Source organism: Crassostrea angulata, chromosome 2, assembly GCF_025612915.1.
Source record: "Crassostrea angulata isolate pt1a10 chromosome 2, ASM2561291v2, whole genome shotgun sequence".
Classification (NCBI taxonomy): domain Eukaryota; kingdom Metazoa; phylum Mollusca; class Bivalvia; order Ostreida; family Ostreidae; genus Magallana; species Magallana angulata.
In genome coordinates this window covers 81238880-81265110 of record NC_069112.1, presented here as the reverse complement: position 1 = coordinate 81265110, position 26231 = coordinate 81238880, and the positions used below count along the sequence as shown (strand labels likewise).

Below are 26231 nucleotides of genomic sequence, written 5' to 3'. Positions count from 1 at the left end.
TAAATGTAAAACATCCCTTGTACATAATTTTGATTTCTCTTTTACGAGTATAAACTACGTTTAGAATAGTTGAGATTATGACTCTTGAAATATAATCCAAAATATGAAAAATTTAAACATAACCATGGATATCAAACAATTTAAATTATTGTAACACATACTTACAATAAAACGTCACGATTTTTGGCGTGTACATTGTATAATATTTACATTTCCCAGTGTCTTTGCCTGTGATAACGATTTTGTACTATACTGTATAACCCATAACTTCAAATGACGCCAAATTGAGGCGCCAACGGGATATGCTTAATTATTTAAATCTTTATTCGTACAATGCTTTAAAATTATATAAATATTAGTGATAAGAAATAAGGGTCGAGGTGTGATCAAATCGATCATATTTACTAGATTTGATTATGCCCCGACCGACGAAATTATCACCTCATAATACTCAAAGAATGATTCCTTATTCCTTAATTAATACACGTTATTCCCTTGTCAGGATTGGCCTGCTTCAAAATCCGTGAAATCAGTGATGACATTTGTTAACTTTCATTCTTTCATTAGGCTTCTTTTACGGTGATACAGAACTCTTTTCTCCGCAATTAAAATTGTCTTTGTTAATGAAAATCAGCGAAGCGTGCAGGAGGTATAAATTTACTGCAGCGTGACTAAATGTAATGCATTCATCGTACAGCGTCCAAAGAAAAAGGTATCTATCTATCTATCTATCTATCTATCTATCTATCTATCTATCTATCTATCTATCTATCTATCTATCTATCTATCTATCTATCTATCTATCTATCTATCTATCCATCCATCCATAGAACCATCTATCATTTCAACCAAATTAGGCTGTGGACAATTAAATTGCGGAAAATACTGTTTAAACAAATTAACAAATATAAAGTGCATCTACATTATATCAAGTTAAAAAACAGTTTGTAAAGATGAATGATAAATTTATACATATTTTATATTGATATTTTATTTATACAAAGGATGAATGTGGCTGACAATCACAGGATAAGTTCGATAATCACAATCTTCTTCTACGGTAAGTCTCTTTCGTTCTCTTCCTCTCTCTGTGGCTCTCTCTATTTCTCTCTACCATACATGTTACTATGAACTTTTGTTTTCTCTCTCTTTCTCTCTCTCTCTAATTTCTATGAACACACACTCTCCTCTCTCTTATAACTATGTTCTTTAGTTTTCTCTCTCTTTCTCTCTAATTACTATGAACTCTCTCTCTCTCTCTCTCTCTCTCTCTCTCTCTCTCTCTCTCTCTCTCTCTCTCTCTCTCTCTCTCTCTCTCTCTCTCTCTCTCTACTTTTAATGATCCATGACTCTAACACATTTAAAGTATAAGTAAAAAATATAATTTTTTAAAGAACTTCTTTATTTTTTACTTTAGTAAGCAGGACATTTATCAAGTTCCTTTTGAATTCAGAGAAAATGTGTTTGTTTATATTCATGTTTTCCTTGAATGTTTGACACCTAAAATAATCTGGAATACTTAATAGCTTTTTCACGTGAAAAAAAAATACCGAGAGAAAAGTCTATGATTAGGGACTATGTTGAATGACCGTTCAGAATAACTAGTTGCTGGTTTTTAAAATAACTTTGTTATTGATAAATGTTGTATGGCACACACGCTAACATTTTGTTATTGACTAGTGTATTTTTTTTTATGACACACTATTTAACAATCGGTAATTCACAAGTGTTATTGTTTTTGATACTTGTTAACACTAACACTAGTTAACATACCATTAATGTTCATATTTGTAAGGAATTTCGAAATACCAATTATAAGAAAATATTAGGTTATTAAAAACGATATAAGTTTAAGATCGAGCAAGTTTCCTTAACACGCAGATGAAATATTACAAGTACATCTAAGTTTGTACTGTATAACGAACGGCATGTTCTTTTGCAAGACTATAACTCTATTGAAGGTCAGACGTCATCCTAAGACTATAGGAACTGAAATCCAGAGTCTGTTTTGCATGCATTGGTCAAGTAGAACAAAAACTCCTTTACCAACCTACCAGCAGGAATGGAGATTTAAAATTAAAATCCAATTAAAACGAGCAGACTAATTAAAACTAGCACGTCGGGGCGTGTACTCTCTCCATTACTTCATGTTAATCCATCTCCCGATGACAGCAGCAGAGGCAATTCGCACTAAAAACAAGAACCTTTGCATCTAATTATACCTCTCTCTCTCTCTCTCTCTCTCTCTCTCTCTCTCTCTCTCTCTCTCAGTTGATATTTTAAGATATATATTAAATATGGATCATAATAATGTTCTTCAAAATTAGAGGCAGAAGAAAATTTGAAAAAAAAGTTAGGAAGTCCACTAGCTGTAGTTTGTCTGGAACTTAATATATTTTGAATGAAAATAAAGATGCTTGGCTGTAGAAAAGAAAAATAATATAGTAAATAATTACAGAGTAATCATGAAATGAAGAATAGAATCTAAATTTCAGTATTGGTGAGTCGTCAATTACCCAATACAGTAACATTAAGTCGGGCTTCACCTTTACTTGCCAGTGATATAAAAATTGCAAAATAAATACATATGAAAACCTTTGAGACTCACAAAATTATCCTGCATCTTACATCGTAGCCCTTTTTATAAACAGATTTATGTGAAAATCAAAAAACCACAGAAATACCTCTGTTATATAAAGACATTCGTTGACAGGTGCGCGCTCATTTACATATTAATGAGCTTGTTAAACATGAAGTCAAAATGTAATTCTGTGTTGTATTTAACTCCCGCACGCTCCAAACTTACCGTTTTTTAAACAGCTGTCAAACCTTGTATGTCTGAACAGTTTAACACGATGTAATATGTTTATTTCCCAAAAATTTAACGATCTTCATATAGAGAAATATATTCAGATTCATACAAAATGCTTCCTTATTATAAAAACCATCGAAAACATCGAGCTTACCATATTAGAGGGACCAAGTAACTAAAAATATTTCTTTTTAAAAAATCAAAGTAAATAGCAGCTATATTTATTTACACGTATTACTTTTGAAAAATATCAAAACAAGAAATTTTTTTTTAGTTATGTTTGATGCGCATTTTAATTTCCATCATGCGATCATCCAACATCTTAAATTTTAAATATATGAAAACAATAATTTTCCACAAAAAAAAATCTCAATGAACTAAGATTCGTCTGATTTAGTCCATTCAAATAAAACTAAGATAATTTTTTGCAAGGCTTGATTATGATTTCTATTCCTTCAATTTACGACCCTATCTCAAATTTAACATTACAAATATACCTATATAATTCCCCCTCCCCCAACTAAAATCCAACTCTGTTACTTCTGTTTGTCCAAGAAAAAAACCCAAAGGTTACCCAAAGATAACTCTTTAAGATAATGATGCGATTCATCATTTTAAGATAACTCTTTAAGATAATGATGCGATTCATCATTTTAAGATAACTCTTTAAGATAATGATGCGATTCATCATTTTAAGATAACTCTTTAAGATAATGATGCGATTCATCATTTTAAGATAACTCTTTAAGATAATGATGCGATTCATCATTTTAAGATAACTCTTTAAGATAATGATGCGATTCATCATTTTAAGATAACTCTTTAAGATAATGATGCGATTCATCATTTTAAGATAACCCTTTAAGTCCATCAACAGAACAAACAAGAACTTAAGACAAAGTCGTAAATATTATCCGTCTCATGGATTGATCTTAAGGTCAGACGACACGTTCCTCGAGAATCTTTTTTGTATCTCCTCGTAATAAAGAGTTCCAATAAAAAACATTAATTTTATAATTATTTTAAAAGTGATCAAAATTTACTTGGATTTTGTATATGTCTAGATGGTCGAGTGGTTAGAACCGTGGCCGCTCACTGCCAGAAGCGTTTATTTTTTATATTAGCAAATCAAGTGTATTTTCAAGAAGATTATATAGAAAATTGCATACTCTAGTATTTTGTAGAAATGCCTGGTAAGGTACCCTAATTTTTTGCAAGAAAGCTTGTCAAAGTAGTAGTAAACCATTAACAAATTCCTGGAAAAAGTTATCTAAAATTGAGGAACGTGTCGTCTGACCTTAAACGGAAAAAAAAATATAAACTCAATCATTTACAACTATTTGGAATGCCATAATCATATTTCACAGCCATTAGAATAAAACATTAGTGAGTTCGTGATTAAACATAATTCATTAATTTGGTCGGAAGTCGTAAGTTCTTCTTTTGTAAAACGCAGCCCAGAATTTTACCATAATGAACGTCCGTGAGTGTTGACTAGCAGAGTAATGCCTGTTTAATGGTCGCTCGTTTAAAAACTCATTTCCGGATCGGTCTCTTTGTGGATTCGGTTTTATTCTGTTTATACGACAAATCCAAAACCTCAAAGAATTAATCTCTGGAAATAAGTAATCAAGCAACTGAGCCAAGGATATACTGGTAAAACGTCTGGTAGATGGCTTTAGATAAAACAAATAAGATAAGATATGGTAATATAAGAAAACATTTTAAAAAACAAAAGAAAAGATAAGGTGGGATATGGCAATAATAGTATGGGATACGATACAATACAATCAAATAAGATCAGGTAAAAAAGGATAAAATTATTTTTTAATTACAATTTGTAAATTTATAAATAAGGTTTTTCAAAAGTAAGCAGGCTCATGACATCATGCGATTTAAAAATTATGATAATGTATACTGTGGAATCATTAAATTTCGTGGGGGCCAACTTAAATTTTACAGGTTCATGAGGACGTAATTTCGTGTATTCTCATATATTTACAAAAGGAAATATGACTTTATTACCCTTATTAACAATTCGTGGAGGATGTTATTTCATGGATGAGAGGTAACCACGAATTCCACGAAAATTGAGCCACCACGAAATCTAATGATTCCACAGTATCTACCACTTTCTGAGTATCCTTGCTGGATCTCTTGTTTTTGAATGTTAAATACATAATTGTCTCTGCAGCTCAGTGGTCAAAACGCTGAAACTTTACATCAGGGTTTAGATGAGATAAAATAAGATAAAAAAAGATAAATTAAGATAAATTAAGATAAGATAAGCTAGGATATGAAAAGATATATTAAGATAAGATCAGATAAGATTAAAAAGATTAGATAAGATAAAAAAAAGATAAATTAAGATAAAAAAAAGATAAATTAAGATAAGTTAAGACAAGATATGATAAGCTACGATAAGATAAGAAACGATAAATTTAGATAAGATTAGATCAGATCAGATCAGATATTTAGGTCTCTGTAGCTCAGTGTTAAAAGTGCTTTGTGTATTTCTTAAACCTGTTAAGATTATACAGAATGCGAATATATAAATGTATATACCAGTTATAAATAGCAAACTTATCTGCCGTAAGTTACACAATGTTGACAATAAATAATTACGACATATCTAAATGACGACACATTGAATTGGGTTAGTTAATCCTACCTGGTCTATTTACCTGTACACAAGGAGATGTGTTAATCCTACCTAATCTATTTACCTGTACACAGGGAGACGTGTTAATGCTACCTGTTGTATTTACCTGTACACAAGAAGATCTGTTAATTTTACCTGGTGTATTTACCTGTACACAAGAAGATCTGTTAATTTTACCTGGTGTATTTACCTGTACACAAGAAGATCTGTTAATTTTACCTGGTGTATTTACCTGTACACAGGGAGATCTGTTCATTTAACCTGGTGTATTTACCTGTACACAGGGAGATTTGTTAATTTTACCTGGTGTATTTACCTGTACACAGGGAGATCTATTAATATTACCTGGTGTATTTACCTGTTCACAGGGAGACCTGTTAATCCTACCTGGTTTATTTACCTGTGCACAGGGAGATCTGTTAATTTTACCTGATGTATTTACCTGTACACATGGAGATCTATTAATTTTACCTGGTGTATTTACCTGTACACAATCAAGCAGTGACAATATACACAAAATAAACATTAACCATATTTATTAACTTACACATGATTACACAGACCAGCTGATAATGAAACCAAAGTCCTCCGACTCTTAAGAATATTTGAAATGTAATTTTTGTATTCTCCTTCTTCTTCTTTTATATATATTTTTAGACGTTAGGTATTTATTTAAGGAATAATGAATCATTCTTTAAATATTATGAGGTGAAACTTTTGGTGGGGCCGTGATCAAATCGAATAAAGCCCGAATGGCTTTAGGATAGATTTCATCAAGCCCGACCGAAATTCTTACCTCATAATATTCAATTAATGATTTCTTATTAACTATATTTATACAATTTTCATCAATTGTGCGATTTAATGTTAGAATATTTAAAAATGCCAAACATGCTTGCGCCCCAACAATACATCATTTGAATTTATTAGACTGTATAGTACAAAATCGATTCTAAGTGTTATCGCAGACAAAGACACTGAAAATGTAATACATAAATTTATAGACTAGTGATCTTGGAGATAAAATGAGGAAAAAGGATTTATAGCAATACAAAAAAAAATGAACAACAAATTCTGTAAATCAGTTCAATGTAACGTTTTACAGTATAATGAGTCATGATTTTTTTGTTACAGTGACGTCATGGATCACACAGTCTGTTTCCGGTCAGGCGCTCTTTGGCAGGAACAGTCCCTCCAACTTCATGTTTGTATCGCCCTCTAGATATGGCGCCAGTAATCCTAACGCACCTTCAGGGGAAATAATCCATAAGTCTTCACTTCCGGCCAAAAACCAAGTACAGTACGCAGGCGCGGGGGCCTCTCTGAAGCCGGGTTATTGTCCGTCTGTTGTGTTAATAACGTCCACTAAATGTGCTGACCTTTGCGGCGATGACAACGACTGTGTCGGAATGAAAAAGTGCTGCCGTAATGGGTGCGGAAAACGCTGCATTGAGCCTGTGCACCAAGCACAAAATCCTCCGTCGCAGCAGCAAGCACAAAACGCTCCGCCACAGCAGCAAGCACAAAATGCTCCGCCACAGCAGCAAGCACAATACGCTCCGCCACAGCAGCAAGTACAAAACGCTCCGCCACAGCAGCAAGTACAAAACGCTCCGCCACAGCAGCAAGCACAAAATCCTCCGCCACAGCAACAAGCACAAAACGCTCCGCCACAGCAGCAAGCACAAAACGCTCCGCCACAGCAGCAAGTACAAAACCATCCATCAAATCGCCAAACACAGAACGCCCCGACAGAGCATCAACCAATCATAAACAATAAACCTGACTTATTCCCGGGAGTGCCACCCTCACAACTTTACGGAGCCAACCATTTGCCTAATACAGTGAATGGCGGACCTATGTTCCATAGACCAAACTCTTCAGCTCCACAAAGCGAGGCAGTGTACAATCAAAGAAATCAACCAAACATAGCGGGACCAAACAACTTCTACCAACAACAACAGGCAGGGACCAACGACCCACAAGGCAACGTCCCAAGCAACGGCAGGGTGGGATCATTTTATCCGCCCTCCACCCCGACCAATGGTCAACACCAAATAAACGAGATTCAGGGTCAGTCTTACATTCCACAGGGTACAATCAACAGTCACGCACCTGTAGCAAATAACCCCTGGACATCCAATGCTCAGTCGGCATCATACCCGGGTCATATTGGAGGACCGGCACCAGAATACGATCCCGCATCGCATACGATACAAGGTGGAGCTTCCAACAGTCAACATAGAAATATTCAGATGGGCGTGTCTCAAAACCAAACAGCTGAATATGATCCACAACCAAATCTTCCTAGTGGGTCAAATCCACCGTATCAATATAATGGATTACCAAATGGAAACGGGCAGCCAAACCTAAACAATCCACCGCCGTATTCCGCTCCCAACGGACCAAATAATCCTTCCCCAGAGACCTATGACCAAGTTTCTGGGTTGTACAATCAACAGTTTCCACAGCCCTCTTCTTACAACCCGTCGCAGCCTTATCACGCCGCGACTGGAGGGTCCAGCTATCGGCCGGCGGTTCCAAACAACCAGTATTCTAACCCTGCCGGTGGACCCAACTCGGACCCATATCAACAACAGGTCAGCGGAGGAACGAACGTCCACAATTTTACCACTGAATATTCAGGTGGAGCATATGATCCCTCAGTTCAGCAAAGACACCAACAGCAACATACAGAGAGGGCGAACGGTGAAAGTGTAAGTCACGTAGAATACCCAATGGGAGCTCACCAAAAGGAAGGTGGATCAAACAGCCAGTTTTATGATCCAGTAGGACAAACTGGACCAGATGGAAATCTGTATGAACCTCATCCAAATATACCCGGACAAAATCAATTTATACAAGGTCCAAATCAAAGCGAACCTTATCAAAATAAACATAGTCGTTTTCCAAATAGACCAACTGTAAATCAAAATGAACCTCTTCAAAATGGATTCGGTCAAAATTATAACGGACCTTATCGAAATGAACCCAGTCGAAATCAAATTGGACCATATCAAAATAGGGCCAACCAAAATCCAAGTGGACCTTATCAAAATGGGCCAAATCATAATCCAAGTGGACCGTACCAAAATAGACCAAGTCAAACTCCAAGTGGACCGTATCAAAATGGGGCCAACCAAAATCCAAGTGGACCTTATCAAAATGGACCCAGTGAAAGTCCAAGTGAACCATACCAAAATGTACCAAGTCAAAATCCAAGTGGACCATACCAAAATGGGCCAAGTCAAAATCCAAGTGGACCGTATCAAAATGGGGCCAACCAAAATCCAAGTGGACCGTATCAAAATGGGGCCAACCAAAATCCAAGTGGACCTTATCAAAATGGTCCCAGTGAAAGTCCAAGTGAACCATACCAAAATGTACCAAGTCAAAATCCAAGTGGACCATACCAAAATGGGCCAAGTCAAAATCCAAGTGGACCGTATCAAAATGGGGCCAACCAAAATCCAAGTGGACCTTATCAAAATGGACCCAGTGAAAGTCCAAGTGAACCATACCAAAATGGACAAAGTCAAAATCCAAGTGGACCATACCAAAATGGGCCAAGTCAAAATCCAAGTGGACCTTACCAAAATAGGCCAGCTCAGAATAAACCTAATATTAACAACGCAGTTTTAAATACAAATGGACCTTATCAAAATACACACATGCAAAACCCAAACGGCTTCCCTCAAAGTGGACCTATTCCAAATCAAAATAGACCTCAACAAATTAGACCTAGGAATAATCTAAACGAAGCTTATCAAAACGGACCCCGTCCATTTCCAAATAGACCCAATCAAGATGTACACAATCCCTATTCAAGCGAACCTTACCAAAACAAGCCAAGTGAAAATTATAATTCAACCCGTGGACACCAAAACGGACCTTTACAAAATGGACCAGGTCAAAATCAAAACGGACAAAGTCTCCAGTCAAACTCTCCTCACCACATACAAACACCAAACAGTGTTCCAAATCTCCCAGGACAAGAAGGACTGCCAAACTCACCCTACAATGAACCGCGAAGATCAGAACCACACCATAAACCCAAACACACAGAAAATACACGCAATACTCAGTACAATAGTGCTGGCGCGGTATATCCTCACCAACAAATTGCATATCAGAAAGCCCAGCGTTCTAATAATGTTCTTCAAATCCGCCCCTATAAAGTCGGTAAGGGAAACAGTGTTGTGGAGATTCTTCCTTACGACGGAGAAAGTAGGGTACCTCTTGTGAATGGAAACACCCAAAACTACAATCAAGATCAATATCATCACAAACAGATAAATCAAGAGCCTACCAACGCAGTGCAGTATCCTCAAAACGGCGCAGACAATTCACTGTACTCCCCTAACACAGGGCCACCGGAAAACATGATACAACAAGTAGGAGAACCAGAAGGAATTCAACAGGTTCAACCAGAGGTCAGGGACATGATTCCAAATAGTGCTGTAAAGTTAAAGCCCAGCATCTACGGTAGTTACAAGATCATCCCGTACGATATGAGAAAGTATGGCAAATCTAAGCCAATGAGGAGCAACCTCTCTGGACAAGGCATTGGTTCCAACATGAACAGCAATGCGCCGACGGAAGTAAAAGCGCCAGAAACTATACCTAAACCGGCCAGCGGAGTCGGACCCTGGCCTGTTGGTTATGAAGTTACTTCACGGGTTCATCCGGGCAATTCGGTGCAGAACCAAGCATTCAACACAAGACAGCCAAGAACATATTCAAACGTTGAACCAAAGATCCCTGTGGAGATTAAGCAGACAAATCAGCATCAACAAGAGAACCGGGGCTTCAATGCCCGAACAACGGCAGGAATAGCCCCAAGATGGTTCAGTGACAACACCGTTTCATATCAGGGCCCCAAGGACATACACACGGCAGGGCCCGAGTTTCCGGTTCCTGTTGTTGACAAAAGAGTAACGTATCCCGAGGTAGAATCACTAGCGACGATCAAACATCCTTCATCAAGTAGCAAAAACAAAGAAGTGTCGCCCAAGTGGGATAGAAAGGGAAAGGAATCTTCGCCTCAAATATCACCGATCCCAGTACAAAACGCCTTGAGTACACCTGCAGTAGAACCCAAAGTTGGCCCAAGAGAACCTGAAAGCATTACCAAATCACCTTCATTTACTAATATGGTTCATACCAACGGAGAACCGAGTTCGAATAATTATAACAATTTGAAGCAGGGACAAAAAGAACAAACGAGCATTGAACCCGCAGGGATAGTCCGTGACCCAGGGGTCAACCAAAAAGGTGACGTCACACCTGGACCTAGTATCAAACCTTCTTCTAACGTAGCAAAAAATTCATTTCACGATCCACACATGGACATGAATCCCATGAACTCAATCACCTACAAAGACACCAGGTTTGGAAAGAACTACTATGATCCCGTCACCGACCATGCAACCCTCCAGGAAGTCAACCAGCACAATCATTTTGAGTCCGTTCATTCCAGGACGCGTTCCCAGAACAAGTTCAGTCTTATGGGAGGCGATCCGAATCCGGCTGGTCACGTGTATAACGCCGCCCCTCCGCTACAATACAACGCCGCCAATCTCGGAATCGTTGACTATGGTCAGCCCCGCGCAAGCGCTTTTGAGGCACAGCCTGTGAGGAGAGAGAGAATGGGTTTAAGCGCTAGAGGGGACTCAAGTTACGGTTCAGGGCTCAGCATCAGCAGAATATACCATGACGTAGGCCATTCCCGGGCCATAATGGAGCCACCCACTTCTTTTGAGTTCAGCTCGGAATTTAGAAAAGCCACGGCTAAACCCACCTACCGCCCGCCCATCGATTCCCTCGGTCAGGTCTATATCGACATCGCCAGGTTTCCGGACAACCCCATGCAGGCCCCGCCGAACCCTCTCAGCCTCAGCAGTGGATTTAGGGGACATATTCCGGATCTGCTGACAACTCTGCCACCTTTGGACAAGAGCACGCCCAAGGAGACCCCAATATCATACATTGAGAAGAAAACCACTGACGCTGTCAGCTCCCTTAATCTTTTAGAACCCCCTAAGACGGAAAAACCGGCTGAACCCAAAAATATTATCCCGGAAGGAATGGCGCTTACGGAAACCGGATCCAAACCCAAGCAAATGGCGCCAGGTTCTGCGTCGCAGTCATCACATTCGGCGCCGAGGCTCGGCATAAGCTCAACTCTAATTGGTGCGCCACCGACAAATACTGGCCCTGAAAAGAAAGTGTTTAACAGAGACGGATTCAATCTGTTTAATGGGTACAAACCTCAGTATAAGGTTCCTGTAAAGGAAATCAGGAATCCGTCTGTCCGTGGTGCTCCGGTTTTTAGTGCTAGAGCGGGTAAAACTCTAAAGAAACAGTGACGTCACAATCTTTGACGTCATGATGCAAAGTAAAAGTCTCAAGACTGAGAAAGCGGTGACTATAACTCTATTTATTTCGTGGGTATAAGCAGATATTTTCGTTTTCAGTTTTGCCGTGGAAGTTTTTTGGTATTGTACTGTGAAGAAATGCTTTGAAACGTAATGAGCGTTTAAAAAAACAGTGACCCGTGAGCTAGTGCAGCGTAGAATTCGGATTATGGAAACTTAATCCAGCTGAAAGAAAAAAAACCGAATTTTTAAAATCAAAACTTTTTGATAGAAGATAATTGAACGATCAAATATGGAATGTCTCAATGTTATTTAAAATTTATGAATCAAACGCAATGTCGTATAATTTTGAATATTCGTGTTGACGTTTTCTTTTATATGTTTACATTAAACTTTATGTATAGATAAGTTGTACCGTGATTTCTAAACGAGGTTAGATAAGTTGTACGACAGTTTATAGGGGTGTTCACTTTGGGATAGTGCAATATCTGACGTCTGTGATATTATGTCGAATTATAACAACTTTGTAACTTTAATTGTGTTGTTCTTCATTTCATAGCCCGATTAGTTACCATGTATTCACGTGTCAAGACATAGCCCGAATAGTTATAACGTATCCACGTGTCAAGACATAGCTCAAATAGTTATAAAATATCCACGTGTCAAGACATAGCCCGAATAGTTATAAAGTATCCACGTGTCAAGACATAGCCCGAATAGTTATAACGTATCCACGTGTCAAGACATAGCCCGAATAGTTACCATGTATTCACGTGTCAAGACATAGCTCCGATAGTTATAATGTATCCACGTGTTAAGGAACGTTTTCCGTCTCATTAAACGGAATAAATCAAAGACGTATATAAAATTACAATAGACAAGTTTTCTTTTGAAATAATTCTAAGCAAAACAAGAAATGGACGGAAAGTCATGAACACGTGGTCCATAGTACTTACAACGGTTTCGGAGGAAAGAGAATTTTGACATGCGCGGATACACAGCTGGGTCAGGGGTCCGGAGGGTCGGAGGGTCCGGAACTTCCTACCCCTGTATAATCCCTACTTTAAAAATTCACATACTGTATTAGAGTCACCGTAGAAGGAGGGGGGGGGGGGGCAAAAACAAAATCATTCCACAGAAACTACCACACCACACCCCCTTTTAAGAAACACAATTTGGATATACGTTTGATAGATTAAAACAATACTAAGAAAATATACTGACTTAGGCTATACAATGTATGTAAATATAATAAGACCTCTCTCTCTCTCCCTCCTTTTCTCTCTCTCTCTCTCTCTCTCTCTCTCTCTCTCTCTCTCTCTCTCTCTCTCTCTCTCTCTTTTTTCTCTCTCTCGTCGTGATATCATATTACGTAGAACTCATTAATTATCTTTCACGTAGAAACCTTTTAACAATAAACCCAACAAAGACCAGCCAAACCAACGATATTCTTTTGTCTGTGTAGTTAATGCCTGCTCTTGGTAATTGTTTTTATATTATTCTGTTGTTCCGGACTCAAACGTGTGTTTTTTCAGGTGGTGACAAATTTTATGACATGTTAATGGCGCGACCTCATTCGTTTTGAATGCATTCAACATTTGATTTGATTAAGGCTTTTATTCACTGACAGGGTTTTTGGAACAAATTTACAAAATGTAAATGGCATTTCAGCGATAAATTATTCAACATGCTGAATTCGAATGAAAAATAAAACACATAATAAATACATATATTACACAAACGATTCCTAATGCGTGCCTAAATAAAATAAAATAGCGATACCTAAAAATTGATCGAAGGATCAAACCCAGTCAAATTTATAATCAAAACTGTATCAGAAATTGATAACTTTCTTAATCAACAAGTACATGTTAAAGTAGTTATGTAAACACATTCTTGTTTATATGTTGTTTCTTAAGTAAAATTAAAAAAAAAGATAATGGGTATATAAGAAAAAGAATGCGATAGAAAATTAAGACAGAGCATTGTATTATTCTATGGCAAAGTTTATTTTAACAGAGGATTGGGGCAGCCACACAAAAAAGGACGGGGGGGGGGGGGTTTAGGGGATTTTATAAAGAATATCATTGTAAACCCCCACTCCCGCTGTTGTGATATTGTCTTCATTGCTTCAGATTTCTGAATATTTTTTCATTAAAAAAATTGACCCTTAGTCCCCTGCTCGCTGCTATTGTCAAAGGCAGAGTGTTTCAATGTCTTCTTAATTGTTCGCCCCTACATTTATTACATTTTTACATTAATTTCATTTATTGATTGTAAAAAGAGTGTGTTTTACCTTTTCATAAACATAAAATGTAATGATAAAATAAATAATCAAATAAATAAATAGATGGGTAAGTAAATAAGTAGATATATAAATGAATGAACAAATTGTTTCATATTTTTCTGTATGTCTTCAGCTAAATTCAGCAGCTGGTTGTAATATATCAAGAAAGGTTGATCATTCCTAACGCAAGTGGACCCGCTGGACCCCTGGAATCCACTGTAGGTCCTTTAGGAGTACCGATTCAGTCTTCTCTTTACAGTCCATACCGAGAGATTAAATATAAAGCATAACTAGTGTGCAATGAAAAAAAGACAATAACAAACTGTCAACCATCTCAAAAATCCATTAAATACAAATTCAAAGCAGAGGAACGTAAATCGGTAGGACGTGACAAAACAACTGCCATGTCGTTTTTTAAGGTGGAATAACACACCTGGAAAAAGTCACTCAAATTAACTGCAAATTATATCATCATGAAAGATATAATGATAAATAAACTATACTTAAGTCAAATAAGCAAAACGTTTGCATATTAGGGATAACAAATGAATATCTAAAAAAAAAAATCAATTCAGTAAGTAACAACAAAAGACCCGCGGGATTCGAACTCGGTATGTACAGATCACAATACCGACACTTTATCCACTCGGCTACGAAGTAAGTTATATTTTACCGGCGATAAAATCGTTTTAATAAAACAAAATGTCGTTTCGATCAGAGGTCAGCCATTTTATGACGATGTGTTATTCCATCTTAAAGTCTTACTTCAATTTTATCGTTTCAATGTTTTCGGTATAACATCTACCCCTTGGGGTACCCCATAGACTAATATCATTGATCAAGATGCTTTGACATCATACGTTGCATGCATGTTTTTCTCTGCCACTGCCAGGATTAAAAATGATTGATGAAATATTCTGTATGATATCGTGAATTATCACACTTAACCCAAACTTTAATACTCACTTTTCTATTAAAACTTTCGCGACATCTGCATTGGCTCTAGAGCTTTAGAGTGTGTTTCAACGCCTTCCAGCGTTCAAAATGGACGCCGATATTTACTCGCGCGTTATTATAAGACGCCTGAATGTTTTGCCGATTTCGTTTTCTGGCTGAATCTGTCAGAACACGTTTTTTCTTTCGCGAGTTGACATACTTTAGCGAGACACGCAGTTTTGTTGAAAGAGTTACCTCCATTAGTTTTATTGATTTATACCATCGCAGTTAGTCTTTTATGCCCTGCACGTTACAATACCAGTGTCGGCCATGTCTTCCGCTAAAGCAATCTACGCATGCGTTATTTGAGGCTGTCGAATGAGTTCACAAAAAGTCATCTGAATACGAACGGACTTTAATTTAATTTTGTCTACCGGAAAAAAATTCAAGCCACTTACCTATGCTGACCAATTTCGTCAAAGTCATCGAGTGGGACATAACAGAAATTGTATTTTACTACCAAATTTGTCATTCTATAGAATTATTTTACCAATTAATAAAATTTCAAAGACTTTAAGAATCGTAACTACTACCCGTTTAAAAGAAAAAACGCAAACAGAGTGAAAAAATAGAAAACAATGTGCATGAAATTTAAAGAATTCTTTTATTATTGATTTTTGTTTATTTTTAGAAATAGAGGATTAATTTTACACATATCAGAAAACACACATAAAGTTTAAAACATGTTTTGGCTAAACAACTTGTCCTTTTGAAGTTATAATTTCACTGAAATTTTTATTTCCCCTGTGTGTTACTATGGATATATGTCCTCATTAACTGTGACGTCATTCGCCTGTGTCATCTGGTTTCTCATCCTCTGTTGACTTCTGGGTTTTTAGTTCAACCACACAGTCAGTTCCAGGGTAAGGCGGAAGTTTGAGGTCAAATTTCTGTTCGAGAGTCCTGGGGACGAACCGTCCACCGAGGTAGTGGAATTTTCCCTGGAACAGTTTAGCGCACCTTTTTGGGGCGGCGATCGAGATGAGCAGTTCCGGTTGTAGTCCGTCAGGACTCGCGGATTCTGCACCCCAGCCTAAAAATAGAATTTTAAAAAAATATTAAACGCAAAAAACGTCCCCTCTGGTTATACAGATCTTTTATACCTATAAAATTAACTAGAGAATTACTTCAATTATGTCTATCTAGAAATGCAAACGCGCTCTTGAATTCGCTGATCGTTTAAACAGTAGATTTCTTTTAAGAACTATCACTTAATAATAAAAGCAACGTTAACACCCGTAAACCTCACAAAAAACAGTAAAAAAATACAAATGCATTTTTAAAAGTTCAAAAGTCAAATAAGCGGACAAGTTCACAAGAATACCACTAGAACGCAATCGATGAGCTTTAACTTTCAATACAGCATTGTATCTTACAAAGTCAATGTCAAGAAGTTGTTAATATTTATCGTTTAAAAAAAATTGAAAATTAAAACGACCCTTGAAACAACAGGAAAAAATTAACAAAACATAGCTTGAAATTAGGCAGTCGATAAAAAATAATAAAGATATTTTCCAAAACCGATCGTGACTTATACCGGAAGGAACGTCCACGCTACATATGGGGATTTCCACTTTCTTAAGCGTCTCTATGACGCTGGCAAAAGTATCTTTCACCGGGGGTTTGAACCGGAAGCCAAACAGAGCATCGACAACGAGGTTGTACGAATCCTGGATCAGATGCGACTCCGAGGGGAAATAACTCAGAAAGGGAAGATCCAAACTCTCGCACTGCCTGCTTAGACTATCACAGATGGACGCCAAGTTGGATTTCACTGGATAAAACACGGTGGGTCTGTATCCCTGCAACAATCAAAATCATAGTTAAAAAACCCAAAAACATAGTCTGTAGAACAAGTTGATCAAAAGTTCTTTTAAAAATAACAGTGAACATGCATGCTATTTAAAGTTGATTTATGATACAGTAACACTAGAGCGCTTCTTCACGCCCTGGGGAACAACTCACAAGCAATTTAAGGTGCCTGGCGCACACTAAACCCACTCCCCCATTGTATCCCGGCCCGCAGCAAACCAAAATGGCCCCGTTGTCTCGTGTCATCTTCTCAACTGGGTAACACTGAAAGAAAAAAAATGAAATTTAAATTTGAAGTAGAAAGTGAAATTATTAATAGAGAATGAAACTGGAAGTCAAATGTTAAACTGAGAGCGTGCTTAGTTATCGCAAAAGTTGAACACGTTCACATTTTTGTAAATGAAGTGCAGTGGTGAAGCTTTTTAGTGAACTTCGGGAGTACACACACACACACACACACACACACACACACACACACACACACACACACATACGTGTATCAACCCCTTTTTGGGGACCTTGTCAAAATATCTCAAATTGGGGACCAAGAGATTTCACATCATAGTTGACATTGTTCAACTTATTTTATTCTGTTTGTATCCTGATTTGAGTAGATAAAGTGAATCGTTGTGTTTAAACGAAATATCAATGGGTTTTGAAAACGGGGACCCGGAAGTGCCAATCTGAGGACTTGAGTGTAAAGTATGGGGACCCTGCTCCTTATAATCAAACAAAACTGAGGACCTTATCTAGATTAGACTAAATTCTTAAAAAAAATAATGGAAACGTTCATTGCAGAAAAAACTTACACTACCAACGTTAGCGTTTTATGTATTTTTTCTGCAATGGTGCCATCTTAATATCCCACATGGATCCCCATTTTTTGAGGATTCATACAATGATATATGATTAATTGATAATTGATAATTTCAACATTCAACAAATGAGATTTAAAACGTTTGAAAAATGTTATGTGATTAAAATCTTAAATCGCGAGGAATACTTGTACCGATAACATAAAAACCTGAAATCCTAATCCTCTCACATAACTACGTGTATAGTTTGGGAACTTAGGCATGATAAATTTATTTATTTATTTTTTAAATATATTTAACTGAGGGCCAATAACACACACAGTACACCTTTTGATATTGACATATGAATCCAATTTAAATTAAACTGAGGACAAAACACACACAGTATACACTAAACTGAGGACCTAATACACACGGTACAACTTTGGGGACTTACACATGAACAAAGTATACACTAAACTGAGGACCTAATACACACGGTACAACTTTGGGGACTTACACATGAATAAAGTATACACTAAACTGAGGACCTAATACACACGGTACAACTCTGGGGACTTACACATGAATAAAGTATACACACTAGACTGAGGACCTAATACACACGGTACAACTTTGGGGACTTACGCATGAATAAAGTATACACACTAGACTGAGGACCTAATACACACGGTACAACTTTGGGGACTTACACATGAACATAGTATACACTAAATTTAGGACCCAATACACACGGTACAACTTTGGGGACTTGCACATGAATAAAGTAAACACTAAACTGAGGACCCAATACACACGGTACACGTTTGGGGACTTACACATGAATATAGAATACACAAATTAAACATTGCAGACTTTAACAAATATTAAGCTTTATATTGAAATTATGAAATATAGACGATTAAAGTCACAATTTACTGAACTTTCAAACGTTTCCAGGGCAATTTTGCACCTTTTTTTCGCCGATCCTACATTCACCACTAGAAGCAGTGTGCATTTAGAGAACATTAACATGACAAATTATGCTGTAAAACCTTCCGAGATATCTAATTCTGGTCCTAATACTGAATTTAAAAAAATCATACATGTACAATTGTAATTTCTTTTCCACTTGGATCCACGGATTGTCAACATCCCCACTTATTCATTATGCTTACAAATCTGCCTGATAAGAAACTACAGTATTGCGCGAAACTTAAATGGCAATAAAAATTATAATTTATAAACTTTTGTTCAGAGTATGTGCTAAAGGCTATTCAAGGTATTAGCTGAAAGTTGCATTATTCTTCTTCCGTATTTATTATAACAAAAATAAGTATTTTAATGTCATTCAAATCAAAATTTTAATTGTACGCAGAATGATCACAATACAACGTTTTGGCAGCACAATAAATTTCTGAACATTACAGCTCATGTGAGCCTCGTATTAACATATTTACATTTTTGATGTAATGAATAAATTTCTTACTGCTCTACAACAAATTAACACTTATATAAGTAATCAAAATTTATTGGCAAATATTTTCATTATCTCCAAATCATCCCAAACAATCAAATACCTCGTATGTATAGTGCATGTGCATACTAGCTGTAAACGATGCATCATTCATATCATTGTCAACTCTCAACATCCACAATGAAGTAATTCATTTCAACAGTATGAAATTTGTCAATATCTACTTCTCCAACATTTCATCAGTGCAATTTGTGAATTTACAAATTCAAATTATTCAGAGTTTACTAATGCTGTCAGTGCTCCAAAATGCTCCAAACCGAAATTGTAAAACACTATATATATATATACATATATATATACATGTACATACAACATATTCTCTACATTTTGATTAAAATAACCAATTCTTATATATATCATTAAAACATTTCAACAAATCTACAATTCTTGTGAATGCAGTACACATTCTGTTGTTCACACAATTATCATCAATGCACATCAACAGTACAATTAATTTTTATATAGCAAATCTAGCTCATTAATATAATTTGCAGTATGCAAAGTTACTAAATATTTTCTTAATTTCTAGTACATTATATATTTGTCAAAATCTATTTCCAAACATCAAATCAAATCAATTACCAATTATTGTATAATTCATACAAATACTAACTGTAACCATAGTCATTCATACAACCAACATTGAAGGTAGATATACCGGTACACAATTTGCTCATTAATACTACATGTCCAGTCACTGTAATATTTATTCCAATCCCTCTGTATTTCAATGACAATGCTAAAATTAATCAAGGTCTATACCCAAAATATCTGGCAAAAAAGAATTTTGTCATTTCAAGTTAATGTCAACTACAAACACAAAACCATATTAGTTTTACAGTTGTATTAATCAATTCCAGCTAAAGTTATCATGGCCCTTATTCCTTAGTTATTTTACAAAGGTGAATGCTCATCACAGCAACAAACATGACAACAGTATGTATTGGTAAAGCTATACATGGAGTATTTTCTACAAATTTGCTAATCCTCACACTTCTGTGCTTTATACAATATATGAAAATTGATGTCCACAAGCTATAATGAACTTGTAATTACTTTATTATCAAGGTAAATAAAGACAAAAAATCAGCATTTTCTTTGTTTTTTTATAAGGTTGTACACTTGATCTTTCACATTTCTCCAAGTTCTTTTGGAAAGGATTTTATCCTTTTTTAAAACATTCTCGATATCGTTCTTGCCAGGAACTTTGGACATTGCAATAAAATGGGAAAAATGCTTGTTGACTGAATTCATTTCAGATGGATTCCATGGTTTTTTCTGTGTTTTGTGACGTTTGCCTGCAGAATTTTCATCAGTAGATCTGCCATCAGAGGGTGCTTTCCTTTTCCCTAAAATTACGAGTTTTAGAATATAAATTGGTTGATGATATGGTTGGAATGTGAAAAATGCAAATAACTAAGAAGACATACAGTACCGCAACATTTTTTTTCACAAGATAAATGATTTACGCACGATAGGACAGGCTTAATGCATGATAGAACAGGATACATGCATGATACAATAGGATTTATACACCATAGGAAAGGATATACTATGCATGTTCATAATTAACGAATAATCACGATATATGATCTTCACGATTTACCCGAAAATGGCATAATTTGATAAAGAAAATGTAGGAAATAAGAAATATTAAGCAGAATTTCATTTTATTAAAAAAGTCAAATTATTACGAGCTGCGTCGTTAGAATAAATTCATTGGAAAAATAAACTAAAATGATGTATGAATTATCTTTATCAATAATCAAAATACAATGCGTGTTCTTTAATAATGTATATTTACATTTTCCAGTGTCTTTGCCTGTGATAACACTACGTATCGATTTTGTACTATATAACTCATAATACAAATGACGCCAAATTGAGGCACCAGCGGGGTTTGTTTATCTATATTTAAATATTTAATCGGACGATGGCTTAAAATTATATAAATATAAGTAATAAGGAATCATTCTTTGAATATTATGAGGTGATAATTTCGGTCGTAGCGTGATCAAATCTATCATAAAGCCCTTTGGGCTTTATTGGATTTGATCACGCCCCGACCGAAATTATCACCTCATAATACTCAAAGAATGATTCCTTATTCCTTATATAATCTATCTAAATATTATCATTTTTTTTTATTGAATTAAATAAACAAATTAGATGACATGCAAGTTAATGTTTACACAGTAATTCAAAACACTCTTTGCGTACGATTTAATATGTCAGACATACAGTTACATATGTTATCTTGTTCCAAAGAATTTTCGATTGTACACATTACCCTATCATCTCCAAATGTTACTTATGTCTTCTTTTTAAAAATATCTTTCGACTTAAGAACTTCAATACATATAGCTTAATATTGTTAATTTGATGGAATGTTTGATAAAGATTTGCATTATTTGTTCCAATATTATTGTTAACGGAGCGATGAACGACTTATAACTTTAAAATAAAATAGCTTGCTTACGAAAAGGCAGGATACAGCTAACACGATAGGATAAATGGAGAAACTGATAAAATATAACGATAAACCTGATAAGATTACTGTACGTTAGGATAGAACAGTTTACACGCGCGATACAATAGTATTCATACATTGATAAAGGATTGTAAAAAAAATAACTTTGCAGGTACCATAATTTCATATCTCATTCTGGCTAAATATTTTTAGAGAAGTAAAAAGGAATTTGTCATCTGCATCTATCATACATGTATATGTAATATGAAAGATACTAAGTATATAAAAACTTTCTGTATAAATTACATGGTCTTGACATGTACTTGATTTTTGACTGAAAATTCTTCACATTATGAGCAGACAGAAAATATGGTAATGCCAGTGATAAGTTTATCAACTATATTCATGAGTCGTATTTAAGCTTTGTTTTTGTCTTGTTTTAAGAAAACAAATTAACTAAGAAAATTGTTTTTTTTTTGTAAATCAGAATTTGAAATCTTTCCACTCAATTAGAAACATATTTTCTAACAAATATATTCTTGGGAAAAATGTCAGTATGATAATTAAAATACATCTGTTGGGAACTGTTTTGTTATGGATGGGAGAGATGTAATAAGTTGTTCAAAGATGCATATTGTTCAGGAAACATTTAGTTTAAAACTATGACCCTGTGTGGACTGAAGCTTGACTGTTATGTACCCAACATTTAATCTTGAGAACTGCTTTTTTTTTTCATGCATCTAGTTTAAAGTAGAATTATAATATACCAGAAAAGGAGAATATACCAAAAATAAATGTGTACTGAAATAAGGGTACAAACCTTGAGCGCTTTTATTACGAAGACTGTCTTTATCAGTCTGGTAATCCATTTCTCCATCACTCTCATCAGCACAGGACCCGTCAATTTCCTTTACCTCCTCTAGAAAAAATAATCAAAAAACGATAAGAGTAAGTTATGAACATTAATTCTTATATCATATATACAAGAAATTAGAATTCTTACCTTCATTAACTAATAGGAGGCCTACAGGCCTTGACAGTCACCTGAGTACCATATCATTTAGATAAACCTGGCTGAGGGTCTCATTTTTGCATTTTAAGCTTCATTATGGAGTCTAAACCCTAATCCAAATTTTAATTTTGGTTAAAAGAAACTTGCAGACTTTAACGGTAAACTTTTATAACATTCAGTTTTGCTAATAATGCACACGTGCAGGTAATTCCTAAATTATGGCAGCAATATGTTACATGTACCCATGTGAATTAATTGACCTAAAAAAAAGTCATTCACTATACGGCCAAATTTATCCCCCCCCCCCACGAAAAAGCCCCAACCCCTGCCCCACTCCCAGTGAATTTCACAATTTTACAGTACAACAGTCCACAATAAACATACTATACTAAACCAAATCTAAAATCAAACGTTATCAAAAGTCTATAGATCAAACATGCACAGGAGGAATAAATAATCACCATTGAAATATAACAAATGAGTTCATTTTAATAATCTATTCACAACACTGAATCCTTCCCTGTCTATATGCCTATCATCATTTAAAGAAAACAACTCACCCTGATTATTAAAGAGCATCTCTGTGACATTTTCCCCCTCGTTAATGAGCATCAACATCTTGGAGATCTTTGTTTTTTGAATGATATCCAATGGTTGCCGATAAATTTCTCTGTGGACTCTTATGTCATGGCCAAGGAATTTGGCTAACTGATCCTGACCGTTTTCACTAAGCTCATGGATTTGTGCCATTGTGGCAATGTGTTTTCTGAGGTTTGTATAGGTTATAATGTTTCCATAGCGCAATTCTATTTTCCCACATATTTCATTCAATACGTCACTTGCCCTTAGTGTTCGTGTGGAGGGTGATGGTCTAGCAAATAAATATTTTCCACATACATTTGCATCACTTCTTTTCTGCATTAAGAGATCAATGCATTTAATCATCTCTGGAGTAAGTAATATTGCAACTTTTCTTTCCTGTTTGCCTTTGAGTTCAATTCGAGTCAAAGAACGACAAAGCTCAATTTCCACGTCTGACAAACTTGATTTAAGTTCGTCATCATAGGGAACACTGTTTTGTGCTTCAATAGCTTGCTTGTAATTGTCTACAGTAATACGCTGCACATCGCCTCCACGCTTCCTGTTAAAGAGAGTTATGTGACATAGTGTCATCTTTGCCAGCTCAATGTAGAAAGCTGAATCATTCGACAATTTCATCAAAAGTTCTTTGATTTTTTCTTTTAGGTAGGAATTAAGCTTGTACACATCCTCGCATAGAGGTAACATTTTTGGCGCATTATACTTTTTCTCACTCAAAGTTTGTCGTGCACGGGAAGAGATGAGATCGTTCCAATCAGACTCATACAACTGAATGAAAGCTGAACCATTCTCTTGTTTTGTTATATCTGACTCAATAATTCCATCTGATCTATAAATCCTTGCACATCGTTGAAGACTATACCCTATTTTCAGTGCCAGTGAAGGAGTTGCATACATATGTGTATCTTCACTAAATCCAGCAAGGGACTTCACACATGACACAACATTGTTAAATTTCTTAGGACTAAAACAATCCTCAATCTTCTGGATACCCCATTCAGGTGTCTTTTTGGCTTCTCCAATTAGTCTGCCTAGTTCTCTCATTCTGCAGCTGATGTGGTTAGATGTATGTTCCTGGATGTCCTTATTTTCATACAGGCGCTTTCCAAATTTCAGTATGAGTGGATCGCGATATATATACATATAAATGTCATCTTGAGACATGGATAATAAAACATCTTTGTAAAATCCTCCATTAATATGTTCTGGAATAGGTAGTAAAAAACGACCTTCTTTCACTCCTTGATTTTTTTTATCAGTCTGCTTACTAACACATGTCTTAAAATGATCACTCAATGAAGTTTTGGAGTACAAACCCTTGCAACCACTACATGGTATAAATTCACTATGTGCTCTTGTCTTCTGCTCTCTATACTTCGGTATTAATGTTCCAGTTCCATTTTTCAGAACGTTGAAGTTGTGATCCCAGTCTCCTTCATTTCTTATTGTTTTCCAAATTTCTTTTCTTTCGGCACTGTTTTTGGGTAAGGAAAGAGCCTTAGCTACAATAACTTCATTTTTGTGCATTGTTTCCAAGTGTCTAGCCAGTTTTGGGTACAATTTTCCACAAAATTTGCATGCATGTTTTTTGTCCCATTTCTGCTTTCCTTTCTCTGTGTTGGTTTTCTGTACAGTGATAGTTTCCAAAGGGATAGATATTGGCACAACAATACTTCTCTCAGAATCATTACTGTCACTGACATAATCGAGAGGATTGGATGAATCTTTCAAATGTAGCAAGGAATGAACTGCATTGTCATCTGTATCACTAGAACCCCTATCAAAAGGAATTGTATTAATTCAATCTGACAAATAGCAAAACTCATGTTTCTATAAAGTTCATTACTGATGTACTTAAATTTAGCAAATTCATAAAAATATAAGAAATACTAGACATGATCTCATTGCGAGCAACAAATAGGTTTTCTGTTTGATTATGAATTAATGACAGGGTTCAACTAATATGTTGACATTATTTCATTTCTAAAATTTAATAAATCCACCTTAATTGGGCAAAATCATAACAAATACAATAATTTTATTAAAATCCAAAAATCTTAAGAAGGGCTTAACTAAAAGCCCGAATGATTTTATGCATTACTTAACAAAAACTGGAAATTAAAAGGCTTAATATAAAACAAATCATTTTACTAGGTACAAATTAACAATTCTTCGGAATCAGATTTGGTACGAGTTACTATATTAATTTTCTCAGACTAATTTTTGGCCCAACACTGCAGAATTAAGATTTCCAAAACTGCAGAATTAAGATTTCCAAAAAAGGTCATTTTTAAGAGGCAATATCTCTGCAATGTGTTGGAATCACTTCCAGTGACATTCAGAAGTGACGGACAACCTGCCCATAATCAAATTTGGTAAGTTTAAAACATTTTTTGATGAAGAAAAAAAATCCAAATTTTTAATTTGAAATTTTTTTAAAACAGTTTTCCAAAAATGCCATTTTAGCAGACCAGAAGTGACGGATGATCAGGGTATTAGCTGAAAATAAGGAATCTACAGTATATTCTTGTTTTTGTACATACCTAGTTTCAAAAGGGATAGATATTGGAACATCAATACTTTTCTCAGAATCATTACTGTCACTGACATAATCGGAAGGATTGGATGAATCTTTTAAATGTAGCAAGGAACAAACTGCATTGTCATCTGTATCACTAGAACCCCTATAAAAAGGAATTGCATTAATTCCATCTGACAAATAGCAAAACTCTGTTTCTAAAAAGTTAAGTACTGGTGTACTTTAACCAATAAATTTATAAACATAAATAATATTGAATTTGCTATAGGTATGTTAATTTTTATAGTGATTACTAAACAACAAATTAAGACTGATGAACCCAATTCTGTATAA

At 35.6% G+C, this 26231-nt stretch overlaps 3 protein-coding genes across 3 annotated transcripts in view; 1 reads left to right on the top strand and 2 right to left on the bottom strand.

The window, feature by feature from the left end:
• The first annotated feature begins 680 nt into the window (after nt 1-680).
• LOC128173824 (trithorax group protein osa-like) lies at nt 681-12387 on the top strand. The gene is made up of 3 exons (XM_052839494.1): nt 681-712; nt 1005-1060; nt 6609-12387. Exons 1-3 carry the CDS (start codon nt 681-683, stop codon nt 11840-11842), a joined length of 5322 nt encoding a protein of 1773 aa, XP_052695454.1. The 3' UTR covers nt 11843-12387.
• Nucleotides 12388-15719: 3332 nt separating this feature from the next.
• Nucleotides 15720-26231, bottom strand: part of LOC128171027 (NAD(P)H-hydrate epimerase-like) — a 32291-nt gene continuing 21779 nt past the window's right edge. Inside the window, exons 3-5 of the mRNA XM_052836793.1 lie at nt 17100-17210; nt 16672-16936; nt 15720-16167 (exon numbers count right to left, since the gene is read on the bottom strand). Coding sequence (XP_052692753.1) covers nt 15920-16167; nt 16672-16936; nt 17100-17210 — 624 coding nt within the window. The 3' untranslated portion in view covers nt 15720-15919. The remainder of the gene's footprint in view (nt 16168-16671; nt 16937-17099; nt 17211-26231) is intronic.
• LOC128171016 (uncharacterized) lies at nt 19119-26068 on the bottom strand. The gene is made up of 4 exons (XM_052836780.1): nt 25903-26068; nt 23320-25136; nt 22568-22666; nt 19119-20626 (listed from the first exon to the last, which is right to left on the bottom strand). The coding sequence occupies exons 2-4, from the start codon at nt 24884-24886 to the stop codon at nt 20364-20366; spliced, it is 1929 nt and encodes a 642-aa protein (XP_052692740.1). The 5' UTR covers nt 24887-25136; nt 25903-26068; the 3' UTR covers nt 19119-20363.